This window comes from Narcine bancroftii, chromosome 11 (genome assembly GCF_036971445.1).
Source record: "Narcine bancroftii isolate sNarBan1 chromosome 11, sNarBan1.hap1, whole genome shotgun sequence".
In the NCBI taxonomy this organism is placed as follows: Eukaryota; Metazoa; Chordata; class Chondrichthyes; order Torpediniformes; family Narcinidae; genus Narcine; species Narcine bancroftii.
In genome coordinates this window covers 21,556,794-21,583,096 of record NC_091479.1, presented here as the reverse complement: position 1 = coordinate 21,583,096, position 26,303 = coordinate 21,556,794, and the positions used below count along the sequence as shown (strand labels likewise).

Here is a 26,303-nt window from a genome sequence, read left to right as displayed (position 1 = left end):
GAGACCAATTTGTTCAAAACATGGCAAAATTGAATCTTTACCATTAATGTATTAATTCCTATGACTGCATCAGGCCCCATTTCCAAGTATTTAGAACGCTGGCCAATTTAAATTATTATCCTGTCTAACCGGAACCTTTACCAGATTTGTAGGCAGCTAATTTATTTTTCCCTATCAGCTGCAATGAGATCCTACCATAATGTTTAATCCGAAAATATAACGAGAAAGCAAGTAACCTTTTCTGCTCAGTTTCTCACCCTGTCTTTGGAAAAATGGTTCTAAATACATTAGAACATATTGCACAAATGTACTTGAGGAAAACAAATGCAACTCACAATGGCCTAAAGTGGCATGCTCATTTTTGACTCCTAACGATTCGGGAGTCAAGATGGCTGATGCAAAAGCTGCGTGTCTGGAGCACGCGACGGAATTGGGTAAAACTTTGAACAAGATCAACATGTACGAGTTCTGCCTGAATTCCAACAGCAACTTGCAAAGCTTGAAGATTCACCGAATAATTTTAATTCTCTTTTTAAAATATGGTCACACTTTGTGGTGCCCTCTTCTCAAATAAATAACAATATCTGAACACTTCATTTGCAATAACCGGAGTGTTTGGGAGCAGTTTAATCTTTTCTCGTTTAATTCAATTTTTAAAAAGATGGAGGGGTGGGATCGACAACATTATTAACCCAGCAGGACTTCTTGTTTTCTCAGTAAAAGGAGGCAGAAATGAGAGTTTGTCATTTAAGGCATTAGATCTGAATATTTTGCATGATTTACAGGGACTGAAAACCTGGGCGATAACATTAAATTACTACACCGTGTTATCAGCTAGGATAACTTTTTCAACTTGACATGGATTTTAACCCAACAGTGTGCAAGTGTCAAAGCATTCTTGAAGTGAAATATTTGGAAAGTGTTAACTTTGCATAACACACCAGTATTTAGATAACTTCCAAAAGACTATATTTCCAACCTGGTAATAATATTATGCTCAATAAAACTGCTAGTTTTTTTTTAAAGTCCGATATCTAAAAACATCTAAACCTATGATTATATAAAAATAATTGTTAGTAGAAACAAGTGACATTTCCCTGCCTCCCTTTCACCAATGTCCCATGAATTTTGTGATCTCGACTTATCGCTCTGGGCTTTAGCAGGCAGCAGAAGTATTTTCTTGGACAGGATTACTCCAGCACCCACCCACAATGACATCCAATGATGGCAAAAGGAGGGCCCACACACTTTCAACAGAACACTGCGCCCCGCAGTTCCTTCCATTCCTGAATTTGCTCCCCTCCATGCCCCCCCCCCCCCCCCCCGTCTAGTTTCCATGCACTTCATTGTCACCTGAACGCCTCTCGAATTGAGGAACCCTTAGCGGTGGCAGTTTCTGTGGTGCGAGCGCTGGAACAACCGCAAGTGGGATTTGAAGAAGGCCAGACATTAAAAACCTTAAGAAATGTAGGTCTAAACAGAAACAAATATTTTTATAATAAATTTGACAAAAAAAAATGTATTGCACATTTTTCTCTTCCAAGTGCCTGTCGATGAAAGCTGGATGCCTGGCAGCACAGTTTCCAATCTCTACACTTAAAAGTCACTTTTTCCACTCATCAATTGGCAGAAGTACCTCCGATGCAGATCCACGCTTGTTAATTCTAACACAGTACAGCGATTAACCTGCCCTCCATCACGGAACACCATCAGACATTGCTCTACGATATGCTGCTGTGTCTCCTTGGCCTGGATACTCTTCTTTTGACATCATCACCTTCATTGTCACTTTCATACTGTCTCTAGAGGAGAAAGAGCCACATAATATCAGTTTACGACATCTCATTTACAAGTGAGATTACAGTTGGATGGAGCGTTGCAGCACAGCTTGTTCATACCAACCAACTAAGCTTGTCTAAGCTGCAAACTCTCATAAATAGTGACACCTCAACAATAAGATCATCTATTTTGATTAAACTGGTTGAGGAACATTTTTTGGAAGATATATGAAAAAATAATAAGAGAGGCCATTTGACCCCCTTGGGTCATTCAGTAATGTCCAGAAATTCATTGTCTCGCTCCCTCCCCGTGATCCTCAATCTCTCGCCCAAAGAACCTTATCTAACTCTTTCTTGAATATATTTAATGATTTGACTTCAACGGCTTTCTGTGACAGAGGTCACCACTCTCTAGGCAAAGAAGCTTCCCATCTCAGTTCCCATATTCCCAGACTGTGGCCTTCGATGTAGATTCCTCCCACCGCCCGAATTTTGTTTGGTTGTACAGAATTTTTCTGAGATCCCCTCTCATTCTTATGAACGCTCATGTATACAAATCTAATCGACCTGATTTCCCTTTCCGGGAAATCTGCCTGGTGAACCTTCATTGAACTTCCTCCGTTGTAAGAACATTCTTCCTCTCAAGTGGGCGAGACAGTTGGGGTAGCGGTTAGATCAACACCTTTACAGCGCCAGCGGTCGGGACCGAGGTTCGAATCCCATGCTGTCTGTAAAGAGTTACACGTTCTCTCCATGTCTGCATGGGTTTTCCCTGGGGTTTCCTCCTACCGTTCGAAACATACTGGGGGTGTAGGTTAATTGGGGGTAAACTGGGTGGCACAGTCTCGTGGGCCGAAATGGCCTGTTACTGTGCTGTATGTCTAAAAAAATTTTTATAAATGAAAAATAAAGACACAAGCTGTAAACAGTCCTCAAGATGAGGGCTGTACAAGGCATCCCTGCTGAAGTGGAGGAAAGATGGATAAAATTTCTACAGTCAAGCCAAAATCTATACAAATAACCTTGAATAAAATGTGGAATGTGCACGTTAATCACGTGAAATGTTTAATTACAAATTTAAAACTGTGGCGCACAGGGGAAAAGTTTTAAAAATGTATTTGCCCCAAACATTATGAAGGGCCCTGTAAATATTATTAAGTAAACAGTAGAGTCTTGGAGGGATTGTATTCAGCATTTTCATGTTATCAGGGCTGGTGGCTTGAATTGTAAAGACAGGTTGAATAGACTGTGACTTTCTCTCGCTCGCTATGTATTCAGTAGTCATTAGCCATTTGATTTAGAGAAATAGACACGTTATTAATTTATCTTTATGGTCAATATTTACAAGTTTGGGCACGTAACGTCTTTTCTTATTATGCTACCTACCAGAGTTTCTTCTTTCTTTAGATAATCTTTCTTAAGAAATGAACGAGTCAAGTGATTGCAAAATGATACAATCCTGTAGGTCAGCTGAAAAGAAACAGGATATTCATTAGATACAATGACAGTTTTGACTTATGGTAAAGGCGTTGGATGTAGAATTTCACCCACCTTCCACCTCCTTCTGATGTACAACTTCTTGAAATTTTCCAAATTAACCACAGATTCCCTTCGGACAAGGGCCTGGCACTTGTTCATTGGCTGAAAGAAAAACATAAATTACTTAAAGGCATTGACTGAAAATGATCAGGTTGATGAGATGATTAGTCTCAGGACTTGCTCATTTCATTTCAGGTTTCAAGCACCTGCAGCATTTTGCTTTCGATCGATTTTCGCTGAGGAGCTGGGGTGGTGGGGGGGGGGGGGGTAATTGCTGAGATCCTGACCTTCAATCAACCCCCACATTCAATTTGGTCAAGGACATTTATAGTTTGGGAGAACTTTCTCTGTGCCATTCAGCTGGCTACATTTCCTTCCGCAATTAAACAACAGAGGTTGTGAAATGCACTGTAAAAATAAACATCTTTTATTTGGCTTGTGCTTAAATTTCTTGCGATGATGCTTTCCTGAATGTTTTGGATTATTTAATTGCGTTAAAAGTACAATGTAAACAAACCATCTACATCTTGTGAAACTCCTTGCCAGAAATCTACAGATTTCTGAGGAAATTACCACAATCAAATACAGACAGCCCTAGAAATTTGTCAGTTACCCTCGACCTTCAGAAAGGTACAAATTAAACATTAGCTTTCAAAGCTCTGTAAAACAATCCACGTCAACGCAAAATCCAAAATGACTGGAAAGCAGCATGAAAACAATAGGGACCATTGTTGTTTGTCATCTAGATCAATAATCTGGATGATAATGTGGTGAATTGGATCCGCAAATTTCCTGATGACATGAATATAGGAAGTATGGACAGTGAGGAGGATTTTCAAAGCTTGCAGAGGGGTCTGGACCAACTGGGAGACCGGGCCCAAAAAAAAGGAAGATGGAGTTTAATGAAGACAAGTGCGAGGTGTTGTATTTTGGAAGGACAAACCAAAGTAGGATGTACGCAGTAAGTGGTCGGGCACTGAGGAGTGCGGAGGAGCAGAGAAATCTGGGAATACGGATAAATAATTCCCTGAAGGTGGCGTCGCAGATGGGCAGGGTTGTAAGGAAAGCTTTTCGCATATTAGCCAAAATAGGAGTTTGGATGTTATATTGAAGTTGTTTAAGATGTTGGTGAGGCCAAATTTGGACTATTGTGTGCAGTTCTGGTCGCCGAACTACAGGAAGGATATCAATAAGATTGAAAAAGTGCAGAGAAGATTTATTAGGGTGTTGCCAGTCTTCAGGAGTTGAGTTACAGGGAAAGATGAAACAGGTTAGGACTTTATTCCTTGGAGCGAAAAAAGAGACCATGCTGCCAAATTACACACAATTAATGTACACCCTCGGTACGTTTTGAACGGTGGGAGGAGCCCCCAGGGAATGCCCACGCAGACAAGGGGAGAAGGTACAAACACCTTCCAGACAGTGCGGGATTCGAACCCCGGTCCCGATTGCTGGCGCTGAAATAGTGTGGCACTAACTGCGACCCTAACCATGCCACCATGGCAGGGGACAATGATTGCAGTATCTCTCAGTCTAACAACAAATCACCCAGAGATTTTCCAATCCAAGCATATTACTTCCTCACTGTTTCTTCTTAAACAAAAATGACTGCTCTCCTGTAACTCTTTTGGGTCGCACTGACGTGGAAATGAACATCCCCTCTGAGGATGTTGTCAGGCTCAGGGATTCACAAAAATGCTGGAGGAGCTTAGCAGATCACACATTGTCCATAGGAGGCAAAGATTGGAGCCCTTTGTCAAGGTATTGGCAAAAAAAGTCAGGCCCCCGTGGTGGGAGGAGGGAAGAAGGGGCAGGGGGAGGAGCACAGGTCAACATCCGAGGACAAAGGTGGACTCGAACAGGAGGGCAGCAGCGAAAGGCGAGGGGGGGGTGGTTCTGTGAATTTAGAGCTGGAGGGATGGGGAAAGAGAGACAAGGGATGGGGAGAAAGAGGAAAAGAGATGGGGATAGGGAAAGAGAGAGACGGAGGTGAGGAGGGTAGGCTGTTGGAGAAGTTAATGCTGTCTGGATGGAGGGAGCCCAGACCGAAGATGAAGTGCTGTTCCTCCAAATTGCCAGTGGTTTCAGTCTGGCTGTGCACAAGACCATGGACTGACACGTCAGCAAGGGAATGGGGTGGAAATCGAAATGGGGGGGGCACGAGGAGATCCCCGCTATTACAGCTCATCAAAGCGATCTCCTAGTTTGTTCCCCAGTCTCTCCAATGTCGAGGAGGCCATCGGACGCAGTAGGTGACCCCTGCCGATTCACAAGTGAAATGTTGCTTCACTTGGAAGGGCTGTTTGGGGCCCTGAATGGTGGTGAGGGAGGAGGTGTGGGAGCATGGTTCACCAAGGGGACGATTGGTGGGATGAAGCCATGAAAGGAGCAGAAGGCAGAGAGGAGAAGACATGTTAAGGATTTATTGGGGAAGGTGGTCTTTAGCAGGCGACTTCCAAGCCTCTGAAACCATGAAGCATTGTTGATCTTGAAACCTCTTGGCTTCAAGCTACAAAAGAATTTCCCCAAGTTCACTGAACAATACTGGCAATATCCAATATTATTCATCAAACTGAATAAAGAAAGTTCATTGCAAATGACAACAGGTTTCCAATCAATTTAAAAACTGCATTAGATTGCACATACAAAATACGGCAATAAATGCTGCGATAAATATCTTAATTTATATTATTTCCACATAAAACACCTTTTGACTTCTATGGAAGTGAGTATACGTATCTGTGGTGGAACCATTGTACAGCCACTAACACTGTCTGTATGAATGTACTGTATGGGCCAGCCCACCCCGTACCTGTGACTTCTCCCCTCAGAATCCCCAGAAAGGCCATCACGCCCAAACTCCTCCCTCAGTACCTGCCTTGGAACTGGGTCGGCAACATGTGAGATGTGCTGATGTCTTAAGGTGATTAAAGCCTATTAATCACAACTCACAATCTAATGTGTTTGATCAATAGCGCTACAGTATCCATTTGCACATGTTCGTGATACTAAATAACTATTTTTTGAATTTGAAGTCTTCTGGGAGTAAATATTGTGATGGATTATATTTTTTATTGTATAGAGATATATTTTTGAAGGAGATAGATTGTGGGAGTAGTGAAGGTCACAAACACTTCACAAAACAGATCTCATTTAAAATGCCTGAGCTCTGCTCAAGCCAGATAGTCCAGGCTCCCAGTGCTTTTGCCCAAATTCTGAAGAATTCCTACAGGAACTTCACAAGTAAATGTTAATTGGACATGCTGTGGAGTAATGGATTATTGTTTTGAAAGCAACAGATGAACGGACTTAGAAGTTTGGGTCTGGTGCAACAGTCTGAGTGCAGTTTGCTGTTCTAAGAAGGTCATGAAGTTTTGCAAGCAGAGAGAGAGAGAGAGAGAGAGAGAGAGAGAGAGAGAGAGAGGAGACGAAACAGGCTTTCTCTAAGAGAGAGAAAACTGGTTTCTACAATTAATGCAAGCTGGCAGCTTGTTGAAACCCCATTTTGAAGATCGTTTGTGAATTCTGAGTTCAGCCTGTTGAAAACCCTTGTGGTCCATACAAGAGGAAATGGCTGGCAAGTGTGTGTTTCACCCAAAATAAGGGAAGCAAAAGGAACTCTGCGGTGACCTGAAGAAGAAGAGGTTATCATTTAGAAAGCCCCAATGGAGAAAGTTTCTTCAGCAAGACACTGAAATGGCTGATCGGAGGGAATCAGTTTGTGTGTGTCCAATGAGCAACAAGAACCTTCCTTGAGCGGTAACCATTTAAGCACCAGAGCTCGGTGAAAATTCAGAAGTGTCAAATTCTGTGCACGGGATAAGAATTGCCTGATACTGGTGAATTTAGAAGAGTGAGAAGTGAGATTGGACTGTGAATCAAAGAACTTTTCTGAACTTATACATATTACGTACACGTGAGCTTAGAATTAGAAAGGGGTTAAGTTAGGTTAAGTTAATAGTAATAAGTTAAAATTTGATCCTGTTTTATGTTTAAAGAAAATTAAAAGTAACTTTTGTTTTAGTAACCATTTGTCAGTGAATTTCTATTGCTGCTGGAGTTTGGGTCCTCTGGGCCTGTCACAATATTCACTTTAATTCAGCTGAAAAAAGGTAAATGCAGTGCAACTCCAATAACTCAGCACCTGGTGCTGGATGAGCAGATTTTCAGGACAATTGGATGTTATTCTAACATAACATCAATTTACTTTTCTTATTAGAAGCAAAACTGCAATACAATTCATTTTGCAGGCGAGTTTACAGGGCACCAGTTATCAAACTAGATCAATTTCTGGACAATGTAAACCAGGATATTGGACAGAGAATTGGTGGTGATTCTTTGAAAGAGCAGCAATTGTTTGTCCGCCCAAGATTCCAGGATCTGCCACTTTTGTGCATCAGTGGATGATTGGAATGTTGTGACGAGCCTGAGGAAACTGTTACAGAGTATATAGATATATTTTAGGGAGATAAATTGGGAAAGGTTTGTTAGATTAGGTCACATACAAACACTTCAAAACAGATCTTATTTGAAATACTGGAGCTCTGCTAATGCTAGACATATCGGCCCCACAGCTTTTGCAAGAGATTTGAAGAGTGCTCAAGAGACTTCACTAATGGATTGTTGTTTACAAAAGGCAACAGATGAAAGAGCTTGTTGGAGCCACAGATTGTCTGGAGGAGAACTTGCTGTTCTAAGAGGGTCATATGATTTTGTAAGCAGAGAGAGAGAGAGAGAGAGAGAGATAGATAGATCGATCACTTGTACAGTGTCAAAGCCAGTAGAAGTAGCTGGGACTGGAACAGGATAAGTTGGCAAGCCTATTTGGAAGACGGCCTGGTCAAAGCCCTTGTGGTTCATGCAAGAGGAGAGGACTGGCTGTCCAATGTTTCACTTGGAATTAGGGAAACAAAAAGGAACTCTGTGGTGACCTGAAAGAAAGAGGTTATCATCTGGAGAACCCTGAAGGGGCAAGTTTTGTCAGCAAGACACTAGAGACATCAGTTGTGGGTGTCCTGGAATAACAAATCTCTCTCTGAAAACCCACAAGAACCTTCCTGAGCAGTAACCATTTACCTTTCAATCACCAAAGCCTGGTGAAGAGTCATAAATGTTAAGTTCTCTGCACAGTATAAGAATTGCCTGCAACCAGTGAACTTGGAGGAATGTAATTGGGCTGTGAACCAAAGAACTTTACTGAACTTACACACACATTACACACACGTGTGCTTAGAATTAGAAGGGGGATTAAGTTAGATTAAGTAAGTCAATAGAGATAAGTTAAAAGTTTGATTCTATTTTCATGTTTAAAGATAATTAAAAGCAACTTTTGTTTAAGTAACCATTTGTCTTGGTGAATATCTACTGCTGCTGGGTTTTGGGGTCCTCTGGGCTTGTAACAGAACAAATATAATTTTCTATCCCATGACAAACATCAGGCAATCCAAGAGGCTGATATTTCACCGTTTGCTTGCAGTGATGCAGGACCTGATCGACCAGCAACAACTGAAAATCACAACCAGTACTAACCTCCACAGTATTAGCTGGTTTGAAATGACATCACAGGGATGGAAGTACAACGCAGGGTTCACCACCTCTGGTACCGTCTGCTCTTAAGTACAGCTCCCAATTTTATATCTATTTTTTAAAATTTAGGCATACAGCACAGTAGCAGGCCCATCCAGCCCACATCGCCCAAAATACACAAATTAGCCCAGAGGGGCGGGTGGCTTAGTGGTCAGCGCAACGCCTTTACAGGCGCCAGCGATCAGGACCAGGGTTCGAATCCTGCACTGTCTCTAAGGAGTTTTTACATTCTTCCAACGTCTGTGTGGGATTTCCCCAGGGGTTCCCTCCCAACGATCAAAACATCCTGGGGGTGGGGGTAGGTTAATTGGATGTGAAGTGGGCGGTACGGACTCGTGGGCCGGAATGACCTGTTACCGTGCTCAATGTTAAACATTTAACCTACAATCCCCGGATGTTTTTGCAGGGTGGGAAGAAACCAGAGCACCTGAAGGAAAACCACACGAGTAGAAGTAACAAACTCCTTACAGTGCCAGATTTGAACCGAGGTTGCCATTGGGCTAACTGTGTTGCCCTAGGAGCAGGTAGACTCCCAGCACCTGTTAACGTCATGGTCAATACTTTGTAGGGTCTCGCATCATGAAATGTCCTTCGATTCAAAAGCGGTATCACATTTATATCATTTCATTCAAGCTCAAATTTAAATCAGAGTTTTATAGAAAGAAGATCTAGCAAGATCCTAAATGATAAAAACAGAGGAGAAGATCCAATCAGCATGTCGAAATAAAATGCCATTTCACATGGTTATTCAATTGACAGCAAGGCCTTTAGATAAAAAAGTCATCAACAATATGAATCTTGTATGCAGGCAACACCTGGACCAGTATGGAAAACAGGTGAACATTAAGAAAAATGTCACATAATTCCAAAGTCAAAGGTTTCACAATATGATGCAGTTTATGAATCAGGTTCAAGGTCATAGCGTGAGGAAATGCTCGTTGATCATGGGCAAATCTGTTACCTGGGGAATGTTGATAAAATGTAAATATTTATGTTGACAATCTTGAAAGTAGGCAGAGATTATAAAACCATTCTGATGTCTAATAAGCATCTTTCAAAACCGGCATGAGGTGTTGAAAACTCTGGGGTTGCAGAGCACCAGAAATGGTTGAGAACGTTGACCGTGGCAGCAGGACCAGCGGCTGAGGGACCCCCACAGGCTGCGGGCAACTTGCAGGTGACTGGAGACTGGCTCGTGGGAACCAGGTGCTGAGGGCAAGGCAGGCCCCCCCGAGTGGCCCCGGGCACTGAAGGCTTCCTGACCGTTTGGATCTGAAGCTCGGGCGGCCAATGGATCGAGCAGGGGCCTGTGCGGCCGCAGAGGTTGCGTGAGGTGAATCCACACTGAAGGGTCTCTCTTTTGCTTCTCTTTCTCTCGCACAGTAAGGGGAAGGGCATCGGATGATGATATTACATGTTCTGAACTATTACATGTCAATCAAGGAATCTTGACAATTTCACTGATAATGTAAGTACAGAGTACCAGATCTGCAAGTCCAATTAAAAAAAATTCAAAAACGGAACAGATTTGGATATTTTATTCAAAAATATAAAAAAGGTGGATAAATGACCAGAATTTGAGGCCTTTAATATTATCAAGGGGTTTTCATGCTGTGGCAAAAATAAAACTAGAGGCTGTGGCGGTGCACGTCACTGACTGTAAGCGAACCAACGCCGTGTGCTATGGTTGCAGCCACGTCAAGGTGGTATCACCACGGTCGGGTTTTCTGCCGGCTAGGCCGGGTCTGCCCTTGCGCGAGGCAATGTCATGACGTCGTTTCTGGGGTGGGGGCGGGACTTTGTGGGAGGTTTCAGTAAATAACCGGAGTGCAGAGGAGCCAACCGACTACTGGTCTCATTCTTCTTGACTCTGTTCAGTTGCCGTGACAAGGCGACAAATATTCATTTTATTAGCAAATCTTGGAAGTGACTCAGGGTGTCTGGAGACTGTTAAGAATGTGACACTCATCACCATATTCAGGTGGGCACTGGTTTAACAATGGCAAGATGAGAGAAGAGGGAATGGAAGGCAACTGATTTGCCTTTTCCACTTTAATTTTATTATTTTCATTGCTTTTACATGTGTTGAAAGGAGTTTTAATTCTTTATATAAACTTTTTGAATTGTCCTAAATGTCTCTGATCATCAGAGATGTTTAGGACCAACAAAAAGACCTGTTTCTGTCTGCCTCCTGACGACAGGGCAGCACAGCTGACGTAGCACAATGCCTCGACAGCCCCAGCGATCGGGACCAGACCTGGGTTCGAAACCAACGCTGTCATGTTATCCCCGTGCCTGCGTGGGCTTTCTCTGGGGGGCTTGGGTTTCCTCCCACCATACCGGGGGTGTAGGTGAGTTGAGTGTAAATTGGGCAGCACGGACTCATGGGACAATATAGCCTGTGTGTCTAAATGTCAATTTTGCGACTAGCCTTCCCTGCCTGCTGGGGCTGCCGCTTCAGCAAGTCCAGCAGATCACTGGGAGCAGCGCAGCCTCAATAGTATGGGATACGGGCTGGGGTCAGTATCGCTGGGGCTAATGCTTCTCATCCTGCAGAACAGAGTAGTTCCAAAGAAAGATCACTGACCTAAAACCTTAACCCTGCTTCTTGCTCCACAGAGGCTGCTTGGTGTAATCTGCACCACTTCCAGGTATAAAATAAAGACAACCAGCAAACTGGGGGAGGGGGCTTCATCTGTAAATGTCTCTGCCTTTGGGTGCAGGCCATTGGGACAGGTTAGGGCATCGAAGGATGAGTGGAGAATTGATAGAGGTATACAAAATTGAGTACAGGATAGGGTAAATGCAAGTTGTTTTTTCACTGCGAGATACAAACCAGAGGCAAAAAAACCAGCCCGGTCGGCGTCGCGGTTAGTGCCAGCAATCATGACCAGGTTTCGAATCCCGCACTGATGACAGCTACTGACGGGAACAGCTTTATGCATGGCATGGTTGGCATAGCGGTTAGCACAACGCCTTTTGCAGCGCCAGCGATCAGCACCGGGGTTCGAATCCCGCGATGTCTGTGAGGAGTTTGTACGTTCTCCCCGTTCCTGTGTGGGTTTTCTCTGGCGGCTCCGGTTTCCTCCCACCATTCAAAACACATACCAGGGGTGGAAGTAAATTGGGTGGCACGGACTCGTGGGCCGAAATGGTCTGTATGTCTATATTTAAATTTAAAAGTTCATGGGTTAAGGGTGAAAGCGGAAATGTTTAGGGGGAACTTCTTCACGCAGAGTAGTGGTGGGAGTGTGGGGACGTGGAGAAAGCAGGATCAATTGTTACATTCAAGAACAATTTGGACATGCACATGAATGGGGTGGGTATAGAGGGCAGTGGACTGGGGTGGGACAGTGGGACTTGGCATGGACTAGAATGGCCGAAGGGCCTGTTTTTTGTGCTGTGATGTTCTATGGAAACAGCCTCACAGCACAATCAATATGAAAGAACGGTCAGGATTTGACCAATTCAGAATCTTTAACTATTAATGTTTGGATGGCCACTGGAACGTTTAGGAGGGCCAGCTTGGATTTGTGAGTGGGAAATCATGTCTCATGAACTTGGTTAAATATTTTGAGAAGCTGATCGAAGAAGGCAGATGAGGTAGATTTTAGTGAAGTGTTTGATAAGGTCCCAATGTAGACTAATGGTTTGGACAAGGATGTTTGTGGCAAGGTGGACTATGTACTATGGTAGAGGGTGAAGAAGGTTACCGAGTTTGCAACAGGATCTAGACGAGATCATCTCTGCCATCAGATTCCTGAATGAACATGACCTTACTTTGACGGTTTTTTTTCTTGTGATATTTTTAATTTTTGAAAGGTGCTTTATATAAATGTTTGCTGGCACAAAACAATGCATTTCACGGCAATAAGTTCTGATTGCGAGATGGGGAACTGGGCTGAGGAACGGCCGATGTAGTCCAACTCGGAGAAGGGAAGGTACTGAGTAAAATGAGCCAGGGCAGGTCTTTCTCCATTAATAGCAGGGCTCTGAAGAGTATCAAGAAGCAGAGTCCTCGGGGTGAAGGGAAAAGCTCTTTCAGGATGGCACAGGTAGACAGAGCAGTGAAGACATTTGCCTTCATCGATTACGGCATTAAATACAAGTGTTGGGACAAGACAATGATGAGGCCACACTTGTTCGCAGTTCTGGTTGCTTAATTAAAGGAATGATACTATAGCGTTGGAAAGGATACAGAAGAAGATTACGACATTGCTGGCAGGATTTGGGAAGTTGAGTTATTATGAGAGGCTGGAAAGACCCCCAGGCCTGTTTGGCTCAGAGCATGTAGAGGGGATCTTATAGAGTTCTACAAAATCGTGAGAGGCATGGACAAAGTGAACAGTGGCAGTCGGTTTTCTAGAGTGGGAGAACAGAAGATGATGGGGAGTTGGTATTTGGAAGGGATACGAGGGGACAGATCCTCACTCAGATGGAATGAGGTGCCAAAGTGGTGGCCTCCACTTCTTTGAAGAAACACTTAGATAACTGCATTGGTGGGAGGGGTTTATAGCGCACGGGTGAGACCTCACTTGGAGCATTGTGAATGGTTTTGGGCTCCTCATTTAAGGAAGGATATGCTGACGTTGGAGAGGGTTCAGAGAAGGCTCACATGGATGACTTTGGGGGATGAAAGGGTTAATATATGAGTGTTTGACAGCTCTTGGCCTCTTCCCGTTGGAATTTAGAAGAATGGGGAGGGGGGAAATTCTTATTGAAATGTTTAGAATGTTGAAAGGTATGGACAGATAGAGGAAGAAAGGCTATTACCCATGATGGGAGAGTCTGGGACAAGAGGGCACAACTTCAGGATTGAAGGGCTTCCACTTAGAACAAAGGTGTGGAGGAATTTATTTAGCCAGAGGGTGGTGAATCTGTGGCCACAGGCTGCTGTGGAGGCTTGATCATTGGGTGTGTTTTAGTCTGAGACTTGAATAGTTCCTGGCTGGCCAGGGTATCAAAGATTACAGGGAGAAGGCAGGGAATTGGAGCCAGGTGGGGAAATGGATCGGCTCATGATTAAACAGTGAGGCAGATTCGATGGGCTGAATGGCCAAATCCTGCCAGCAATTTCTGTTCCTGTGTCTTTTGGATTGGTAGGGTATTGATCTAATGTGGGCAAGTGGGACTAAAGCAGGACTAAATTGGTTCGGCCTCCTTCTGTGCTGTTCGACTCATGACCCCAATGACTTTAACTAAGTTAACATCTACATTATAATACCAAAGAGGGGAATCAGATGAATGAGTTTACTATCTGCACTACATCAGAATCCAAAGTCATTTCCAAACAGTTCTTATTGCAATTATGGAGTATTATTGGAGCAGGTTGCTCGTAAATTCGAATACAGCAAAACCCCCATTATCCGGAATTCAAGCAACAGGCAAAACAAAATTGTGGAAATAAATGGGTAAAAAATAGAGAAGTTTGAAATTGGCCCGCCTCACTGTTAGGTCACCCATCATGTCATCTCAGGCAACCAGAAAGTTCATTTATCCAGCATCCACCAATCCCCACAGGTTCTGGATACCAGGGGTTTTACTTGACCTGGTTAACATCAGGTACCTGTTGAAATGGCCAAAACTAGAAAAATGGCAAGATGGCATTCAACTGGAAATCATCTTGACCTCTCTTGTATATTATTTTCCCTTACAGTGACTTGTTTTGAAAAGGGTCAAATTGTGCACTTGAACTCTTAAGCGGGGACTTCAACCTGTCAGTTTTACCAGATGGGAAATAGGAATGCTGTTGCTCCACTCCGACAATGGCAGGGTCAAGCCCGTTGAGTGGTTAATCTGACTGGACACAGTTTAGCAGAACTGTTGCCTCACAGTTCCAGGGACTCGGTTTCCATCATGACCTTGGAAGCTGTCTGTGTGGAATTTGCGCATTCTTCCTGTAACTGTCTGACTACCCTGGTTGTCGAGGTTTTCATCCCCCCGTCCCAAAGATGTGGGGAGGTGGTCGGTAAAGCGGACCTTGTCATTTGTCTCTCATGCATCAGTGAGTGGTGGAATCTGGGAGGAGTTGCTGGGAACTCGCAGGGAACAGTCCCTGGGAACAAAGCATTCTGGCTGGTTCCATCACTGCCTGGGACGAAGGTGCCAATGCTCAGGACAGGAAAAAAGACTCCAGATGGTTCTTAAGAAAGCAGCTTCTACCCTCAAGGACCCCCACCACCCAGGCCATGCCCTCTTCACTCTGCTACCATCGGGAAGGAGGTACAGGAGCCTGAAGACGAGCACCCAGCGGCACAAGGACGTCTTCTTTCCCTCCACCATCAGATTCCTGAATGAACAATGAGACTGCCTCGCTTTGACTTTTTCCATTCTTTGGACTATTTTTATTTATTTTTGAAATGTAGTTTATATAAATGTTTACCCTGCGATGCTGCCGCAAAACAACTTGCGACTTGTTCGTGACAATAAATTCTGATTCGGAATGTGATTAGTGGAGATGAGTGGACTTTTTCCCTGCTGAACATCTCCGAGACATTTCGATACCACGGAAGGGAAGGGGTTCCGTGCCCCATCCAGGTCATGGGGAAAGTGAGGGTCAGTTTGAAAGTTGACGAAGCTAGAATTGGAAAGGTTGGTTGGAGATGAGGGCCAGGTGTGTGGAGGTTAGGTAGGTGCTGGAGCTGTCACGAGGTGCCCAGAGCGGCGCTTTAGTAACCTCCGGCAGCACTGCACCCCTGTGGGCAGGAGAAAGCAGAGGTGGAGGTGGATGTCGGAGATAGGTAACTATTCAGAACCTGGGAGCCAGGTCAGTGGTGATTGGGATGAGGGGTGGAGGCAAGAACCTCGTGTAGAAGAGGATTGTGAGAGGAGAGTGGTGAGAAAAACATTCAGGGAAACTTTTACACAGGTTTGGAGGAGGTTTGACAAAGCAGGCAAGAGAAAAAGTGATAGCAGAGACAACCATCCCACAAGCTCCTTAGATCATGGTCCACCCTCTGAGCTGACGATCCACCTCCCATTGACACTAACCTCTACTGTTAGAGTTGATCTTATTTTTAAACAAAATAATCTGTTCAGCTCCAACATGTAATAGGGCAGAGGAGACGAATCACGGGCCATTGACCACGGTTGTGGACCAATGGGGGTGGTTCTGAAGAACACTCAGGCTGGTGACTCGAGGTGAGGAACCCAAGCAGGCCGCGGGTGACTGTGGTCAAAGGACTCACACCGGGCTACGGGAGACTGGCTGAAGAGGTACCAGGTATCGGAGCCAGGTTCCGAGAGGATTCTGGAGGCTTCCGATTGTGTCAGAGATTTGCATCTGGAGCTGATGGTTTGGTCTGTTGGCCGTGTGGCTGCAGAGAGCCCGGTAACCCTGGGAAACTCACGTGGGCTTCTCTTTCTCTGACTGTAAGGGACGCCGTGCATTTTTTTGCTGATGGCGAATCTTTGTTTTCCTTTATGAAATTATGTGACAATGAAATAATCTTGAATTTATGGATGAGAATAAACTCACTACCATTATTGTTGGTGGAGGAACCAGGGAAGAGAGATTTAAGGATTGGGTGGGTAAAGATGGTTCAGCCTCTGCTCCAACAGTGAATGGTTTGGATAAGAGTCGAGGCTCCATGATGAGGGTTGGCTACACCAGTGTTGTGCTTAAACCAATCGCCCCAATGGCAATGGGATGTACCCTTAGTTGAGTGGTGGGATGGGGAGTTGGTGTGAATGAGGGGAGAATAAAATACAGTACGTTTCAGTTATCCAAAATTTGGTTAACTGAAAAGTTCAATTATCCAAACTTATTTTTGGTGACAACATGACGTCACAGGTTGAGAAATTGTTTTCACCCGACGTGTTCACATGGGGCTCTGAAGCGCTGTTTGGTAACAACAGAGCTCAGAACCAGCCAGGAAGACAGACACTGAGCAGCTCCCCTCTCTCTTTCCATTTCTTCTTCACTCTCCACTGTACTTGGTTCTCCGCTAGCCTGGCGTCATCAAGGAGAACAGCCTCCTGGGCAGGACCGGGGACCTCGGGCTCCCCTAGGCAGGAGTGGCAACGGCGGAGGGGAAGTATCAGGGATCGGCGACGATGGTGGGGAGGTGTCGGGGATCGGCGGTGGGGAAGTGTCGGGGATCGGCGGTGGGGAAGTGTCGGGGATCGGCGGTGAATGATCTTCCGTTAGCCGGTACTAGTATCCTAGTACTACAGCAGCTACTGGGCTGCTAAAGCCATTATTCTGTTATCCGAAATATCCAGTTAACTGATAAACGTCTGGTCTCAAGCTTTTTGGATATCCGGAGTAAACAAACGCCGGATTATTGACACAATCTTCATTGGTTGGAGCATCCGTTTCCACGCTGAACTGTAGCAATCAATCAGTTGCACAACATGGCAGCAAACTCCAAACGCATTAACAGAGGTAACACCAACCTTTAATTGAATTTAAGATCCACTGAACTAGGTTTGGGGCCACATATAAATATTCTTTCGGGGATACATCAGAGGCATCTTTCATTCATCTCATTTATAATCAATATCCCGAATCATCCAATACCAGTCCCTCCGAGAACAATCTGACTAGTGAAGGAATAACATTCAATGCACAACTCGGATCCAAATCTTCCATTTGATGGTGATTCGATATGAAACGACAGAGCTGTATGAAAATTACACACTGTTTTTAATCAGCTGGAAAATTCAACGGTCCAAACAGTACGGCAGGTTATGAGAGGTGAAGGCTGATTCTCCAAATTGTCATCCCTTGAGGACAACCTCATTCAGTCGAACAGGCCTAGAACTTCCCCACATATCATTTCTCAAATATCATAATCATACTTTCCTTACTTTTGCTTCATTCAATTTAATAAATATTTGTGCTGGAAAATGTCACAGAAGTAAAACTGTTCTGATTTTTGATGATTACAAGCTCGGTTCATCCATACAAGTCAAACTCGGGGCCATTCAGCACTTACTTCTTGCCCCGTTCGGAATTTAAATAAAGTAGGCTCATTGTGAAATAAAAATATATTTTTTTCCCCCTCAGAATGTTATCTGGAGGCAGGAAAAAAAAACCCCAGAAAGCTCAACGCAGGATCACACAAGGTCGTGGAGTTCCCAGAACCCGACTAACGACTTGGTTCCAATGCAGTCAGGCCGGTTACCAGTTCTCCGCTGCAGGTGCCGTTCAGCAGATCCTTCAGTGTTTCATTCAGGTCCTTGTTAAAGACGGAAGAAAAGTCTCCATTCCTATAGTCTTCATCGATCTGCTTAGCCTGAAAGGAACCGATGACCTCTTGGACCCATTTCAGTTCAGCAGAGATTTCCTGGTTTAGAGACTCGAAATGAGATGCTAGTTCATCGTACTTTGCGCCCACTGCGTTCAGCACGCCAGTCACACCTTTCATTTCACCTTGGAGTTGCTTCTTCCTGGATTCCACCTTGCGATATTCGTACCTGATCTGGGAAAGGTCATGCCGGACACTTTCATTTTCTTCTTTGTAGCGGGATTCCTTCTCGTCATAAATGGAAATCAGTGCATCTATATCTTCCTGGAGGGAATCGTACGCTGAAGCGAGGCCGCTGAAGGAGAGCTCCATTGCGCACAGGTCTTCCACCACCTTGGCAAACCGTTCAAAGTTCACGTAGGTGTGGTTGGGCGGCATGCTCGAGTGGGACTTGATGGTGTACTCCTTCAGCCTCTTGGTCTTCAGCTGCCGGCGCGGCCGCTTCTTGTTCTTGGCCGCTTCCTGTCCTTCCTTCTGATGCGTCTTCAGCGGATCGGACAGAGCAAGTTTCAGGTTATTGAGAATCAAAAAGAAGCTGAGTGGGGGGGCGGGGGGGTATTCATCTCACAGGGCGGAACAATCCGAGTGCAGCAATGGGAGACGACTCCCGCATTCTGCAGCCATTGTGGTTAGTGCTACACCACCCAAACCATGCAACTTTAAAAGTAGACATACAAGGGCAATGCTTCAAACCACACTTCAAACTCACTGTGCACTATTAGTTTAATGGACAATGTGGATTTGATTGGTAATTTCCATCGTTTTACTGGTTACAGTCGAAAACAATCCTGGTAATATGGTGCACTTGAAACAAAACTCTCAAAGATCAGAGAACTGAAAGTAGAGGGTTTCCCCCAGCACTGGAAGTAACAGTTTCCCCCCCTCATGTAATAAGTTTCTTCTTGGCAAGTCTGTCTTGAGGACCTTGCAGGTTGAACCAACCGTACCCTGCACTGAAGTGCGTTGGATCAAGATGAAGTGGAAACCCCCGACAACAGACGGGGCATAATGGTGCCTGGTTAACTGATCCCTCCCACCTGCAATGCAGCCAACGTCAAGGGTCCTTGCTTGCCACATGGTCGACAGAGCTAGGGATGACCTCTTTGGAGCGATGAAGGCTGAGAAGTGTCTTAGCGGTTTCTACAATTACAAGGGGATTAGATCGGGTGGACAGCCAGCACCTGTTGGTGAGTTTAAGGTGAGTGGAGGAAACGTTAGGGGAGGGGTTGTTTTTTTTTAAACTCAGAGAGTGGTGGGCGCCTGGAACGTATTTGCCGGGGGTGCCGGTGGAGTTGGGACAATAGGGACATTTAACAGACTCAGGGATAGGCATATGGATATCATAAAAATAGAGGGTCATGGGAGGGAAGGGTTCAATTGTTGTGGTGAAAACACACTGAAGTCAGCCAGTCTCACAGCATCCATAGGAGGTGAAGATACATTATCCGTGTTTCAGGCCTGAGCCCTTCCTCGAGGTACAATACAAAATTGGAAAGGTGTCTGGATAAAGAGTGGAGGGAGAGGAAAAGGGGGAGAAAGGGAGGGACAGGAGTCCAAGCCAAAAGGTGCTAAATGGATATGAGAAGCGGAAAGGTGGTAATTGATTTTGGCTTCGTGAAAGGAGAGAGTGTGTAAAGGAGAGAAAGAGAGAGAGATGGAGAGAAACAGATAGACAGAGAGAGAGAGATAGAAACAGACAGAGAGAGATGGAAAGAGAGAAACAGATAGACAAAGAGAGGGAGAGAGAGAGTGGGGAGAAACAGATAGACAAAGAGAGAGGGAGAGAGAGAAAGCGGGGAGAAACAGATAGACAAAGAGAGAGGAAGAGAGAGAGAGCAGGGAGAAATAGACAAAGAGAGAGAGAGAGATGGAGAGAAACAGTCAAAGAGAGAGAGAAACAAAGAGAGAGAGATGGAGAGAGAGAAACAGATAGACAAAGAGAGAGAGAGAGGGAGAAACACAACAGAAGGGGGAAGGGGGTTTAATGGAAACTGGAGAAGTCCATGTTAATATCATCCGGTAGGAGGGAGCTCAGACAGAAAACAAGGTATTGTTCCTCCAATTTGCAGGTGGTCTCAGTCTGGCCGTGCATGAGCCCATAGTCAGACACATCAGCAAGTGAATGGGACAGAGAATTGAAATAGTTGGCCACTGGGGCATCCAAACCATTGCAGAGGATGGAGCCGATGTGCTCAACAAAGATTGTTGTGACGTAGGTAGAACATCGCGGGCTGAAGGGCCTGTCGAATGCCGTACCGTTTGATGCTTTGTCCTGCCTGGTTAGGAGCACCTCTGCACTCAGCCACTTTTAACTCAGCATCAGCATGGAGCTGCTGGCATTTACCGACATCGCCACCTGCAACTTGCAGGACCCTCACACAGGTTCACAGGCTCTGATCTTGCTGGTTGCTCTTTGCCACCGTTTCTGGGGTCTGCTGTGCCACTGGGTTTGGAACAGGCGCAGAAGCTTCCCCAGGACTGGCCCTGAGGAAGCTGCCTTTAGGTAGCACCGTGGTTATTGCTGCCACCAGTTCCAGGGATCTAGGTTTGACCCTGAGCTCAGATACTGTTTGTGGATGCTCCCATAACCTACGGTCACTGCAGTAGGTTAATTGACAGATGTAATAATTTTTTAATATTTAAGACATACAGCACAGTAACAGGCCTTTCCGGCCCACAAGCCAAATATGCCCACGTGACCAATTAACCCGCAAGTCTTTGGAATGTTGGAGGAATCTGAAGCACCCATGCGGACACGGAGAACATACAAACTCCTTACAGACAGCATCAATTTGAACCCAGGTCGCTGTTATAGCATTGCAAAAATCACCAAGCTAACTGTGATGCCCGATAACTCCCTCCCGGTAATTAAAGAGGAGTTGATGTGAGTGTGTGTGGAAATGAGTTGCAAGGATATGGGGGGGGGGGGTGGGGAATGAGAATGATGGGGTGGGGCAGCATGGTCTGAATGGTATGCTTCTGTATCATTGTTCACTAGATCTAGGAGCAGGAGTCGGTCCACTGGCCCATCGAGCCTGTCCCGCCATTCTAAGCATGAGCTGATCAGCCCCACTCTCTGGCTTTCTCCTCAACACTTTCTTTTGTGGTTTGTTAAATTTTAAATAAAATATTTTTTAAAAAAAAAGCATATTCCTACGTAAAGAATTGTGGGGCTTCTGCTGCAGTCAGCGGGATGACAAGAATTAACGCCTGCAGAGCGTGGTACAATGAGAATGGGATGGGAGTCTGAGGCAAGCAATATGGCATATCAGAATGATGCCGGGAAGGTTACTGGATGATACTTCGCAGAAATGGCAAAAATATTAGTGGAAAATATGAAAACTGTCTAAAGAACTGTACAATGATTCTGTGTACTCTGAGTGAGGTTCTGTGCAGGGAACGAGTTACTCCTTCTTTGTACTCCTCACTCCCGCTAGCATAATACAATAAAGAAGTGATTGTACGCTCTTTGGTTCGGCTGTTAGTTTTATTGCAGCGCGGGTCCTAGTGCAGCCGAGGCAGGGAGAAACTACTAGAAACAGAACATCGGCAACTAACCTTTAGAGCCTTAAGCAACTTCAATCAATTACAGAGAAAGCAAACTCATTCAGCACCTCACCGACGTGGGAAGAAACTAACCAGCAAGTCATGGACCGTGGCTTTACAGGGGTCCTTAACAAGGTGAATGTGTCAAAAGCAAGCGTGCTGATTAATGCATTTACTCTGCTTTCTTGTAGCCGTTAATGCTGCGGACATACGCTGATTACTCCCCCCTGCAGTTTCTGCTGAGATTTGCCGCAATATCGGGCGTGTCCTTAAAATGATGCTCTGTTTCCCAGTCACCTGTCCTCTGGTCCAGTGGGTTACAGCACCAGACAATTGTTGTGAATCTCAACTTGAATGCTATCACTGAAACTCGATTAAGGTTTGCAACAGTTTCCTTAACTCAGAGGTAAAGACACCGAAAGACCATTCCATTACATTCAAAACAGTGCAGCGAATGAAACCTCTGGGAAAGAGATAATCATCGGATGATGCAGAATTGCAAGATCAAAATCACGTCAGTGTTTTTCAAAACATGCAAGTTAATTTAAAGGCAGTCAAACTCAAACAATGACACACATCACAGGGAGCTCTAGTAAGGTGTGATCGTGAGGACTCACCATTATCCACGGGTGTGAAAGAGCTTCTTTTATGCTTAGCCTTTTCCTAAATAAAACGAAACAGTGTCTCAGAGCCAAGTTTAAAACTTTGCTTGTTACTTAAAATCAGGCTCCAAATGAAACATCTTCAGTGAAACAAGAAATAAAGTCCAGTGTAATTGCAGTTCTACAACCAACATTTCGAACCTGAGCCCTTCGTCAAATTCTGAGCAAATAGCAGGCAGGCACCTGAAAAAAAAAGGTGGTGGTGCGGGGTGGGGGGGGGGGGGGTTAGAAAGGTTCGGGGGAGAAGCACAGGTCACAGCTAAGAGGCTGTAGGGAGAGGGGTGACTAGAGGGAGGGGGGAGAGAGAGGGGGAGAGGGAGGGGGGAGGGAGGGGGGAGGGAGGGAGGGGGGAGGGAGGGGGGAGGGAGGGGGGAGGGAGGGGGAGAGGGAGGGGGAGAGGGAGGGGGAGAGGGAGGGGGAGAGGGAGGGGGAGAGGGAGGGGGAGAGGGAGGGGGGAGAGAGGAGGGGTAGATGGATGAAAGAGTAAAAGAAAGAGAGATGGTGTGGGGGTTGGTAACAGAAACCAAAGAAGTCCATGTTAAAGAGTGAAACGTGAACGTCTGTAGACACTGCGTTTAAAGTAAATGCACAAAATGCTGGAGGAACTCAGCAGGTTTTGCAGGAGGTAAAGCTACTTTACTGATGATTTGGGCCCCAGCCCTTCGTCAAGGTACCTTTGGATAAGTACATGCTAGTGGTGTATCTTTACCTCCTCTGAATGCCGTGAGACGACCTGAGTTCCTCCGGCAGTTGGTGTTTTAAATTCAATAAAAATTGAGCTGTTGAGCTACTTGAAGTGACAATGCAAATCCTATTTTCAGAATCAATTTTTAAAAACCTTTCTCTATAAGCGCTATGATGTAATGGAAGCTGATTAGAATTGAAACACCATCTGCAAATTTTCCAATGACACCAGGGTTGTGGGCAGATTCACAGATGGCAATGAGGAAGGGCGCAGGAGTGAAGTAGATCAGCTGGTGGAGTGGTGTCCCAACAACAAGGTTGTGCTTAATGTTACCAAAACTAAGGACTCGATTGTGGACGTCAGGAAGGGGAAGCCAGGAGAACACAAAGCAGTCAAGGGGTCAGCAGTGGATTGGATAAAGAGCTTCAAATTCCTGGGTGTCAACAACTCTGAAGATCGCTCCTGGGGCCGATCATGAAGAAGGCTCGCCAGTACCTATATTTGGTTTGGTGGAGATTTGGTATGTCACCAAAGACTCTTGCAGATTTCTAGAGGTTTTACTGAGGAAGGCATTCAGATGGGTTGCATCACTGTCTGGGGGGGAGGTGCCAACGCGCAGGAAAGAAAAAAGATATGGTAACATCATGGGCGTTGGCCTTCACTCCATCAAGGACATTTTTCTTTAAAGAGGTGGCGTCTCAAGAAAGTAGCCTCTGTTAAGGACCCCACCACCCAGGCCATGTCCTCTTCTCTCTGCTCCCATCAGTGACACACCCGACGTTACCAAACCAGCTTCTTCCCTTCCACAATCAGGTTTCTGAACGGACCATGAACCAAGAGACTGCAGCTCACTTTTCGCACAAATTATTTAACTCCTTTATTTACAGAACTAGAATTTAGTCATTTTATATCTGTGATGCACAATCCGGCTGCTGCCCAACACACAGATTTCATGACATGTTCTTGACAATGAACTGAGTTCTGAAGAAAGCTCAGCCTCGTTTCGATGGTGAACCAGGAATCTTCACTCATTCCAGAACTTCACTACAGAATTTGTTTAAACTTGCACTGCATCGCTCAAGTCCAATCACCTGGAGCTGAACCACAACCCAAAATCTATTGCACAAAACTGTCAATGCACCCACACCAAGTTCGAGGGACTCTGCCCATGCTCGTCCAATGGTGTGTTTCGCTGTCATCATTTCTGAGAAGCGTCTGTGCTCATGTGACCGGTTGTGGGCAAACACCACACTCTGCCCTCCTCGACCAGACTGCATTTAAATCTGCCGCAAGGCCGGCAAAGAGTCGCCATCAGCAGAAATTGCCCAGTGTCCCTTTTGCAGCCGGAGAAAGAGAAGGATGAGGGAGCCGCTGAGCGTCCATGAATTCGACCCCCAGCCTCTGCGGCCACACAGACTTCAGTGCAAACCATTGGCATCCCGAGCTCCGGATCCGAACCTCCGACACGATCTGGGAAGCCTTCAGCGCTCGAGGCCCCACCTCTTCATGTTCCTGCCTCCATGTGAAATATCTGCACAAAGCCCATGGATCAGGCTTTTTTAAAAAAATACTTAGTCATTTCTCACTGAAGAACACACAGCAGGTTTGTAAGCCAGAAATATTTGAGCCAATAAACAGAAAAACAATTAGGCAATTGAATAAAAGCTTATTAAAGCCTTCAAAATTTTGCATCTACACATGTTTACAGACCAGTTAAAACTGATGAAAATGGAGGAAGAAGTCACTTTCCTTCACATCTGCAACTCTCTCACATTTTCCTCCCAGCAGAAAGATTGAATGTACTGATTTAAAAGTTAGCACTGGAGAGTACTAACGAGGGGGTGGCGCACAGTAAGGTCCACGTAAACTACATCAACTGCATTGTGTCCATCAATATGGGCAGTTCAAAAAACTCAAGTCAGACAAGATCTCCCCTCAACTTTCCTGTGTTGATCAACTACATGAATCCCTCCCTTCTAAAGTGTCAACCCCCCCACCCCCAATTCAGCCACTTAGTCCAACCTTATCCCTTTCCCTAACTACTGTGAAACTTGCAAGTTCCGATCGCTAGTCACCAAAAAAAACCACGCGCCCACCGACGCCTCACCCACTGACCCAGCCTCTTTCAGTCAGATTAGGACCAGCACCAGTTGGGTTGGTGTTACCTGGTGCAGTAACTCATGGTGTCACCACCCCTCCTCAACCATGTAACTGAGCGGAGAGTTTCTCTTTTCTTTTAATTTCTCCTGTGGTGGAACCACTGTTAATACGTATATGCGTGACTGGTCTGCCCCTTGCTGATTGTACCTGTGGCTCCCCCCCCCCCCACCGATTCCCCTAATAAAGGTGGTGTCAACATGGCTGTGTGAATGATTCCGAAGCAAAGTCCACAGGCTTTAATTTGCTTAAACTTGTACACACCAGCTCTCAGTACACTCCTGGCTCCACGTGTATTTATACGGGCCGGTGATCGACAGCGGCCTACTGCGGTGGGGGGGGGGGCAACCTCCCAGGCTGCCTACCTGCAAGTACAGTGGTGGCCCCCTACCCCCACAGTAGGCTGGTAAGAGTGCGGCCAGTGTGGTGGTTGTATCACCACAGGTGGCAACACTAAAACCCCTCCCCAGAACAAGCTCAGGTCTCAGGCCAGAAGCACTAGACACGCCTTCTGTCTCAGGTAATTTCTAATCTTTCGAGTTATTAATAGTGCATCAATGACTTCATTCTCAAAAAAAAGTTATTGATCAAGGTTCACAACCACTGATGACCACAATATGTAGCTAAAGCACCATTAAATTTGACAATTTTGACCAGCAGCAACAAAAACAACAGCGTGTGCTGGTCGCATGTGCAGACGGAACCACGTGATTCAAAGCGTCGCTGTCATTGGGAAATAATGACAGCTCTGAGTGGGGCACAGTAGAAGGTCAAAAAGTTAACGAGCCTCGAGTTTTAGCCTCGTAGGGATATCGACACGTGTCAGCTTGGGCTTACGGAAAATGTTTTTGTTGTTATAACTAACGACAGGGACATTATATTAAAAAATGAATTTCCTGCTGAAACTCTGCACAAAAATGTTGGTGTCTCATTGGTGAACACTTGAGTTTCTGCCGGGTGCACTTTGAATTCCTATCCCAGTTCACACAAAGGCAATTTCACGTCATGGTCCAGTTCCACGTCCCAAATAGCAATGCAAGCATTTTAAAATAAGCACCTTTCAATTTTTGAACCCAAGCAAAAAGTCTTAGAACTCCGA

The 26,303-nt window shown here is 45.2% G+C and overlaps 1 protein-coding gene across 3 annotated transcripts in view; it reads right to left on the bottom strand.

Annotated features, from left to right (window-relative positions):
• Positions 1–1,326: 1,326 nt before the first annotated feature.
• The window catches only part of LOC138745647 (death-associated protein kinase 2-like), a 139,784-nt gene continuing 114,807 nt past the window's right edge, over positions 1,327–26,303 (bottom strand). For 2 of the 3 annotated variants that reach the window (XM_069902880.1, XM_069902881.1), the window contains 2 exons: positions 22,318–22,363; positions 17,281–18,637 (listed from right to left, as the gene is read on the bottom strand). In XM_069902880.1, the coding sequence (XP_069758981.1) occupies positions 17,996–18,637; positions 22,318–22,363 (688 nt within the window). In that variant the 3' untranslated portion in view covers positions 17,281–17,995. Of the gene's footprint in view, positions 1,803–3,164; positions 3,249–3,329; positions 3,420–17,280; positions 18,638–22,317; positions 22,364–26,303 lie in introns of those variants that run through there. The other variant, XM_069902882.1, reaches the window with a different exon arrangement.